Source organism: Polypterus senegalus, chromosome 5 (assembly GCF_016835505.1).
Source record: "Polypterus senegalus isolate Bchr_013 chromosome 5, ASM1683550v1, whole genome shotgun sequence".
In the NCBI taxonomy this organism is placed as follows: Eukaryota; Metazoa; Chordata; class Cladistia; order Polypteriformes; family Polypteridae; genus Polypterus; species Polypterus senegalus.
Window position 1 is genome coordinate 30,835,176 of NC_053158.1, and position 10,184 is coordinate 30,845,359.

Here is a 10,184-nt window from a genome sequence, read left to right on the forward strand (position 1 = left end):
GTGTGATAAGGCATTTCTTTCATTCTGGAGTTTACTGTGCCCAAACCCAGCTAGAGAGAAAACCTTAGTGTTCTTTTGCTTGTTGATGCCAAGAAGTGATTCTTTCAAAGATGTCTTTTTTTAAACAATTCCACAGTTTGCTTTCCCTGTAAAATATTTTATAGTCTATACCATACATAGTTAATAGATCACAAAAAGGAAATTGCATCTGGACTAGAAGGAAAAAAAGTACCATGCAGGATACTAAGTGAATTGTTTATATCAGGCAATAAAAGTATGCTAATAACCTTTACAGTTTCCAGATGTTAAGATCTCTTAAATCTTCTTGGTTAACGGTATTGAGTTCTGTCTTCTATTTCACAATTCCCTAAAGAAACAAGGGTGTGTTATTTTGCGTTGCGTTTTTGTATGCATGCCTCTTAAAAAAAGTCTACTACAATGTTTCTTTCTGTACTAAGAAGACATAGCTCAACTTTTATGGAGGCGTCTGAATTATCTGCTTATTCAGAGACTGTTGGTTTTCTACTGAATTAAATGAGACAGCTTAACCACAAATGTTAAAGAAGATTTTATCCACCATAGATTTAAGATGCTGCCTTTCAGGTTTACTCCTATTTTTTGTAAATATTGTTCATTTGGCTAACATCTTTATTCAAGGTGGTTTAACAATTACCAGGAATACTACAATTGTATATTTCTCCCGGTTGTAGCACAGGCAGATTAAATGACTTGCTCATGGCACAAGTAGATATTGGCTCTGCAGTCTGGGGGTTTTAGGTCCACTATCTTCCATCACTACACCACACTGCCTGTCTATGTCATTAAGTTTCTGCTCATCTTTTAAAGAAACATATGGTATTTATTAGGAAATTAGTCCCCCACCTATCGCGGAAGTTACGTTCCAGATCCATCAGCGATAGGTGATAATCCGCGATATAGAACGACCATATAAATAAACATTTTTTTTAATAGTTTAAGCCTTATAATACCCCTCCCACAAGCTTTAAACACATGTAAACTTATTAAAACACACTTTGTAAACACATGTGATATGCGGATATGAGTAACATCTCTCTATAAAGAAAAATCAGGGAGACGAGGCTTGATCTTCTCAGAAGACAATTTGACATCCCGAGAGAGACATTTTAACGGTCACACAAGACAAGGCAGTGAGACAGAAGGACAGCTGCTGTACAGGCTTTTAAATGATCAACACGCAGAGCAACAAGCAGAACAGGCATCTTGGCAGAAGCAGCGCAAAGTCAGTCGCTGATCCGTCCACTTCTGCTTAGCGTGCATTCAGTTCCCCCCTTCACTAAGCGAGTGGGAGAGACGCGAAGTAGCAGGAGCGTAGCTCAAGACCAGATTACCTTGGAGAGACTCGCAAGACTAGACATTACAACCTTGGGAAGCAAAACCTTTACACGTCACGCCCTACTTACAAACAATTTAAAACAAGTTCACTGACATCTTACCTAGCAGTTGTTGGCAGACAAATTTCAGGTGCTCCCATCTTGTAGCTCACAATGAGACTTATCAACATGTAGTTTGGTCCACTCTTCCTGAGTAAACTGTTCCAACAATTTCAAGTTTGAAGGGTGCCTTCTCCAGATTGCATGTTTCAGTGTTTTCCATAGATATTTGATAGGATTCAAATCTGGGCTCACAGAAGACCATTTCAGAATATCCAAAATATTGTTCCTGGTTATTCTTAGGTGCTTTTAGCTGTGTGGTTTGGGTCATTATCCTGTCTGAGGATCCATGACCTGTGACTGAGATAGAGCTTTCTGACACTGGGCAGTACTTTTCGTTCCAGAATGTCTTAATAGTCTTTAGATTTCATTGTTTCCTGCAGAGACTTGATGGATCCTATGCCAGACTTGCCAAAAGGCTCCAGTGCTGTCTCATCTGTCCAAAGGACATTCTCACAGAAGTGTTGTAGCTTGTCAGTATGCATTTTAGCAAATTCCAGTCTGGCTTTTTTTTTGTTTTTCTTTTAACAGTGGAGTCCTCCATGGTCTTCTTTAATTCAGCCCACTGTTGTTCAAAAAGCGTTGAATGGTGCAATCTGACACTGATGGACCTAGATCTTGGAGTTCAGTTTGTATATCTTCAGAAGTTGTCCTTGGCTTTATCACTACCATTCTATCCTACAGTTCCATGGACCTTAAACCTCTTCATTATATTTGCAACTGTTGTCAAAGGAACATCAAGATGCTTGGAAATTGTCTTATTGCTTTTGTCTTTATCGTAATTGTCTATAATTTTCTTTATGATCTCCTCCTACAACTCTTTCCTCTACTTCCTCTAGTCCACGTTTATTGTGTGACACACGATGTTACCAAACAGCAGACTACTTTTCTACTTTTAAGTAGGCTTGAATGACTGATTGCACGATTGGAGACATGTGTGATACTAATTAATAAAAATAGCTAGTTTGAAAAATCATTCTAATCCACTTATTTATAATCTTTTTTCCAGGGGTACCAATAAATGTGTCAAGGCCATTTTGGAATATTTTTGTAGAATAAGCAATACTTGATCTCTTTTTACACTTGCTTTGCTTTACTTCATGACATCTCAAAGACATACAGGTGTTCAGGGGACAATTACTTTTCATTTAATCACTTTTCAGGAGGCATACAGTACTTTTTCAATCAGCTGTAAGGGTACCAACAAATTTATCGATGTCCGTTGTATATGTATTTTATCCATATTATATGCTATATGTACATACTGTGCATTTGTCAGTATGAGTATCTGTTGAGCTGTAAATAAAAACATCCCTAAAATCACTGCTATGAATGCTAGAAGTCTTGTGCAGTTTGCCAGAAGGGAGTCAGTGTGAGGAAAGGGACTATGCTAAGCCTTTCTAAGGTAATGTGAACAGAAGTAAGCTGTATGACAGTAATATTCTGTGTTGCCTTCACTACTCTTTGTAGTGCCTCACAGTTCAAAGTTAACCAGGTGCCATCCCAGGAAGATAGCAAGTGAATAGCAACATTCATATTCCACAAAGTAACCAGAAAGAAAACTGATTCTAAATCCCTAAAGTTGCAAGGAAGCAGTAGTAATTACCAAAGATATGAGCTTTCCCACTAGCCACACCACTTTTAAAAATTCTTAGAAATTACGTTAATCTTGATTTAAAGTTCTTATTTGTTTAAATGTGTCGGTCTGGCTTTCAGTTTTTATGAGAATTTGACATCAGTATCCTTGGCTGTAAAATGTGAACTGTACTCATTGCACTTACTGCAAAGAGCAGCAGTTGGTATGAAAAGAGGTGTCATCAGAAAATGGACAGCATAAAACATTTAGCAAAGGTGAGACTGATAATATTGGACATAAATCTTATGTCAAGGGGTAAAAAAAGTTCAAACCCAGAGATTCTTTTAAATGCTCAAACAAAAAGTGGTAGTTTTTAGGTGGTATCCACAATCTTGGGCGATATACTGTTCAGGCTGCAGGCTTATGAGTTGCTGATGCTGTCATTTTGGAAACATTGCCCCCTAACTGTGAGTGGTCAGGATAGGGGCACCCACACTGAAAACAAGATGACACAGCAGGAGAACGTATTTACTTATTTACTTTTTTTTTTTTTACAAAGATATTTACTTTTAAACATTAAAGATGTGTCAAATTGAAAAAAACAATATAATGTTGTGGTGACATGGACATGGGGGTGGGGTATTAATTGTTTTATGGTTGTATTGATTTTAGGGCACAATCCGCTTTTTTAACTTAAGACAGTGTGAGGTACACACATGAAAGTGTTTGTTGATCTAACTGCTTGAGTACTGGTCAAGCGGTGACAGTAATCAACAGGCACCAGGTAGTGATGAATCGATATAAAGGGGAGTGTGTTATTGCTGGAGGTTGTGTTTGGTAGCTTGGTAGAGGTAGCTGATGAAGGAAAGAACAGCATCAGTTTGGCTGATTATCTTTTAAAGAGCTGGACAGAATGCCGAGGAAAGTTCTGTGATGTATTCTCATCAGCTGAGGTGTGAAACTGACCAAAGGGAGTGAGAGACCTGGGAGCTAGTTGGAAGAGGGAGGCTCAGTTCATGGTAACAACCAAAGAATAGCAACATGCCCTTGGAGTTGTGGCAACCAGTGGTAGCAGTTCAGATCTTTGTAGTGGATTGAGGATGTGGCAGGTTGTATTTAAGATGGAACCAGAAGGAGTGACATCCAGAGAAGGGGAAGGCTCATTGGAAACCACGGAAGTCTTTAGTGGTGCAGTTCATATCTGCATGGTGGGTCAGGAATGTGATGGGCTGTGACAGTGGAGTCTCCCATTGTCCTACACAAGGACAAAGAAGGGAAATGAAAGGACAAAGACTTTTTACCTCTTTGCTGTTTGTGATTTTAACTATTTTTGAATTGTTTGTTATATTATTTACACCTCAAAGACACATTATTGGTTTTATGGAATGGATTTTAGTAGTTTATTTATTGAATTATTTATTTGACTACACTATTTTGCACTTTTTATTCTCCTGTTTTAAACTGCCATTCATTTGATTTTACAGATATCATTTGATTTTACGGATTCACCTGTCTGCTTGTTTGCTCTCGTCCATCCTCAATTCATAATTATCAATGTCCCCAGACAAAGGAAGATGCCCACGGCTGTGACATGTAAAACCCCAAAACAAAGTTTCAGTTATTTTTAGAGGCCAAAAAGGAACTGTAAACAATTAAACACCAGATCATGCTCAAGATGTGAATTAAAAAATGTATAGCTAAAATGAGGTTGAAGACCAGTTAGGAAATAAAACAAATTGCTTGTACCTGTGCTTCATCCCAACTTTCCCTTATCCCCAGTAACAATGTGCCTTACAGAGAAAAATTTATTTTGTTAAAATAATTGATTAATGAAATATATAATAATATTAAATAAAATTTGCAAAGCTGAATCAAATCAGGTATAATAATAAATAATAATAATAAAGGAGTTATTGGAACCATTTATTCCTGATCTTCCTCATTTTGCATACTCTGATGATGCATACAATCAGAACATAATAATGCATAACATTATTCTGGACCAAAGTTTTTAATTACCTTTCAGACAGCCTTGGTCTCACAATCCCTCCTAACCCATTAACAGCTGTGTTTGGGTTTCTTCCAGAGGGGCTTAAAGTGGAGAAGGACAAACAAATTGTGATTGCATTCACTACACTGTTGGCACGCAGACTGATTCTGATAAACTGGAAGAACCCAAACTCTCCTCTTTTAAGTCAGTGGGAAACCGATGTGTTATACTATTTGAAATTGAAAAAAATCAAATACTCAATTAGAGGATCCGTACAGACTTTTTTCAAAACATGGCAGGATCTAATCAGTAATATTTTAAAATAAGCTCTTAAAGCACAGAGGAAGCAATTATTTCTGTATTTCTTTGTCTTCTGCATTCATCTCTATTGGCTTATCAAATTTATTAATTTAGGTTTGTTTACAAGCCTTAAATTTCACTCCGTTTGCCTTGCTTTCTCTCTCAGGGGTGGGGATCGATTTGTCCTTAACTCAATTTTTCTTTTTGTAAAAAATTGATTGATTTGTATTGGATTGTAATAAAATTAATAAAACTTAAAAAAATAATAATAATAATAATAATTGAAAGTTAAAAAAAAAAAGTATTTTTGTGAAATTGAGATAGTGACATATAGTATTGGCCTTTAGAACATTTTCAGATTGAGAAGCAGTTAGAATCAACTGCTTATGACGACCTACTTTATGACACACTTTATAGTATACAGGTATGTACTATAAAAATACACTTGGCACTGATAGTAGAATTTTAACTTAGGACATGACAGATGTGCCACCTAGCTCTGTCTACCAAATTATCAATTCAATAAGTAAGATTGAAGCCATCTAAAAACTTTAAATATTATAAGTAATCATGAGCAAAATGTTTCAGACAAAATTGAATTTCCAGTGAAACTCAGTGTTTCATTTCACAAAAGTACAAATTGCATATTGCAACCAACAAAGTTTGTGCCATTGACACAAGAGTAAAAGTGATTGTTTCCAGTCTAAAAGCATTTTCCTACATTAATTCCACATGTGCTCACCTTTCATTTAGTTTTCAATACATATGTCTAGTGAGAAAAAAATCATGGAACTTATTTCCTGTCGTATAAAGGCACTTAGTTCAACTGTGTGCTGTAGCTGTTCTGTGAGTACAATGCCTGTTTTGCCTATTATTAATGACAATCTTGGTGTTCACAAGCCCAAAGATGTGTTAGATACAGAAAAAAATGCTCAAAGTTCCACTTATGACATGATTCTCTGTTATGATTTGAGCTCCTTTTAATTTATTTTTGGATTTCTCTGAAGCTGAAATATTCATCTTGGTGTCATTATGAGGGTTTTAACACCCAAGGAATCAAAATACGCAATCAGAATTTTGCTTAGAACTTTTCTTTAGTAGTTTAGAAGTGTAACGTTTTTATTGCCTTTTTCAACACCAGTTTGGTTTGGGAATGGTACCGTTATTGTGTTATCCATTTTCAAGGGGATTTCCTGTGATGCATGGAGGCCATGTATCTTGTGACATTGTCAGTATACTGGTGTAAAGATCACCCTAAGACAGTAAAAACTATCAGAGATTGTACCAGACTTAGTGCACTACGACTTACTTTGAAACAAAGCAATACCTTTTAACTTTGATTTATGGTTTACAGTTTAGCTTTGACAATTCTCTTTTTGATTTTCAGTTTTAACTGTTGCTTTTCAGGCGCAGTGGTAGCGCTGGTGCCTTGCAGTAAGGAGACCTGAGTTTGCTTCCCGTGAATGCATGTTCTACCCGTGTCTGTGTGGGTTTCCTCTGAGTGCGCTGGTTTCCTCCCACAGTGCAAAGACATGTAGGTTAGGTGCATTGGCGATCCTAAATTGTCCCTAGTGTGTGCTTGGTGTGTGGATGTGGGTGGGGGTGTGTGGGTTTGTTCCTGCCTTGGCGCACTGTGTTGGTTGGGATTGGCTCCAGCAGACCTCCGTGACCCTGTGTTAGAATATAGCAGGTTGGAAAATGACTGACTATTGCTTTTCTCTTTTGTCTCTATTCTTTCTCCTGATCCTCTTTCAGTTCTCTTCACTCTTTCTTTCTTTCTTTCTTTGTAAATAAACGCATACTGTGGCCTGAGCATACCAGAATAATTTAAAAGGAAGAAAACGGCATTATACAGGCATATTGCCATTGGCATTACTGTGTCAGAGGGAGGATGTGTAGCATTGTTCACAATGCCACTCGGTTTTCTGTTCATTCACACCTTTGCTACTACTGTACCTCCAGGGGGTCTATAGAGCATCCCATCGTTCCTCCAGGACATTGAGACAGACAGTGCCTCACAGCTGTCAGAAAACAGCTACTGAAGATAACAGTTTAAGAGTATCTCTGGTGGCATCTGTGTTTTGTCCTCCAAAAGTCCAGCAGCTGGGGTCACAAACATGAGAAAGAAACGAGAGGGCATTATGTAAAAGCTTAATACTCCCCCAAGGCACTAGAGAGCATTAAATTGGCAGAGCACACCTCAGCAATAGGGATGACAGGGGTGCCTGGTCTATTGGCTGAAAAAAGTGGGAAGTTGGGGAGGAAACAAAACAGGTAGTAAAACCTTCTTAGTGCTTGAGGGCACATTTTCCCAAAAAGGACATATGTGAGTTAAGGGTATTTACAGTAGAGTTGCCTTTAAGGGCAACTGCAGGCTCATTGGTGCAGGGACACTTGGAACAACTTCAAGGAGTTGTAGCCTGGAATTCTTGCCATTCATAATCCCAGCAGTGATTCTAGCTAACAGCCAGAAAACTTTTAAATCGAAGGTCAGGCAGTAAGTGACGTTTTACTGCCAGGAGGAAGAGGGAACAGAACAGAGAGAGAGAGCAAAGGGCAGAAGTAGGAGAATAAAAAAGGAAGTTTTTAGTTAGGCAAGAGAATAATCCACTCCTCCAACACACAGTGGGGGTTAAGACTATTTCAGGGAGACTGCAAGAATGCCTATTTTATACTTAATATTCTCACTTTGGCTAACCTGCTTTATGTCAATTTCCTTGAATAAATACATCTATTTGGTTTACTTACCATTCATAATTGAAGACTCCGAATTAACGTTGTGTCCATACAGATGTGAGTATGCTTTGCAATGGACTGACACCTTGCCTTGGGCAGGGTTCTGCCTTATTGATGAGAGTTTCTCCATTACCTATGACCCTGAATTATATTAAGCAGGTTTGAAAATGGGTAAACTGATAGATAAGTGTGGTGTTCATAATACAGTATTGCGAAAGGACCAGCTACATTGACGACAGATGCTGTGTAATCAGTACAGGATTATACTGCTTGATTCTAAATAATTGAGACAAATGTAGTATCTATTTTTTAAGCGACTCTAATATACTATAAATGTGAAAGCAATTGAGGCAATATTTTTGTAATGCATTGTGCTTAAAACTCTTTATTGCCACTGTAGCAAATAATGTATACCACATTTTGTACTATTTTTATTTAAAATCCTTAGCTTTTGCAAAAGATGTTCCTGAAAAGTTGCATGAAGTTGTGCTAGTCAAAAATGGAAATCAGAATTGTTGCATAAAATATCAAAAACAGGTGATCTTAACTTTTTGTTACAGAACCAAAATGAAAAGAATGAAGCCATGATGGACAATGATGCCAGTAAATCTGAAATAAGCCTAGTATTTGAAATTGCACTGAAGCGAAACCTACCCGTCTGTTTTGAGGTAATGTTTTCCCTATGTCCAGTATATTTCCTGAAGGTAATTCTGTAGTTTTTGCTTTTCTAATAGATTATCTAACACACTGTATGGCTCAGTGGACTGAAAACTGATAGTAAACCTAAAGTTTGCCACTTAGTGGGTCCTTTAGGACCCTCACAACCTACCAATACTTGTAATGTTGAAATGTGAGTTTTAAATTGCTTTTGATAAATGTGTTACCTAAGTAAATAATACACTTCATATCTTATTTATATACTGCAGCTTCTTTTTATGATAAACACCATTGCAAACATATTACAAGTACAAAATTGAAGTATTAGTATTTACATGCTGTATACATACATATTTTCATTTTGCAGCTAGCGTAAGTGACTTTCTCATATTCTGAGGTTTGGTTTGAACTGGCAGCTTGTGGAACACCTCAGTCACTAGACCTCTCTGCCAACTATTCATTAGTAAATGTAAATATATTTTATTTTACAATTGGAACTTGTTTATTGTAAGAACTAGTGCTTTACAAAACAAGTGAAGGACTATTTTATTCAATATTTTAAAAAATCACAATTGTAATCGCAGTCAGTAACTCAGCTTAGGAAAAACTGAAGCTTGAGTAGCACATCATATTTTAAGAATGCAGAGTTTGTTGGTTTAATTTTTTAGTGCCATTTACCTGTGTCATTTTATGACTGTCATTTTCTTGTTTCTGTAAGAGATCATCATAAGTCTCATACTCTTTTAACACCAGAAAAGCTTTCAATGTCCCTAATGTCACTTTGAAAAGACAATCTTTATCAAGCTGGTCTACTGAACACAGAGTATGTGTAAGCAGAAAATAAACAGATTTATTAAAGGCCGGATCATTCACTCAGTGATTGTCATTAGCTAACAACATGCATGTTTCAGTTAGGTAATATTTTATTTTGCCAAATTAAGTTTTACATCACAACTTTTATCACAATGAATAAGAAAGCACAGCTTTTACTTATTCACTTGTCTGTGTTTAAAGAGTGTTGCAGCATGGTCATTTATTGTACAAATTTCAAAATGTACACATCTTGTGGTCCTGAAGTAAATATCTAAAACAAAAAAATCCCTGTACCTTTATTCATTTAACATCACATGTATGCTACATGGAGGGTTACTTTCAGTGATATACTTATGGAAAAATATTCCAAACACCATTTAAAACATACAGTAACAGAATAATGATTACTTTCTTTTAATTAATTATTTTCATATTATTATATTGTAGACTGCACTCTTTTGTGTGGGCTTATGCTGCTAGAATTGGCTTTGAAGGAGCAATGTAAAGGCTTTTTGAATTCTGTTTCCAACATGCTTCTATGGGCCCTTCCATTAAACTGTTTTTAATTCACAGTTTGTGGATGATGTTGACCCTCTGCAGTGGGAATCTTTTATCTTTTATTCTGTGAGCTACCTCCCAC

At 36.7% G+C, this 10,184-nt stretch overlaps 1 protein-coding gene across 6 annotated transcripts in view; it reads left to right on the top strand.

Moving 5' to 3' along the window:
- stau2 (staufen double-stranded RNA binding protein 2) overlaps positions 1-10,184 on the top strand; it is a 356,944-nt gene that overhangs the window by 113,309 nt on the left and 233,451 nt on the right. For all 6 annotated transcript variants that reach the window (XM_039754429.1, XM_039754431.1, XM_039754434.1 and 3 more), the window contains one exon: positions 8,635-8,742. In XM_039754429.1, the coding sequence (XP_039610363.1) occupies positions 8,635-8,742 (108 nt within the window). The remainder of the gene's footprint in view (positions 1-8,634; positions 8,743-10,184) is intronic.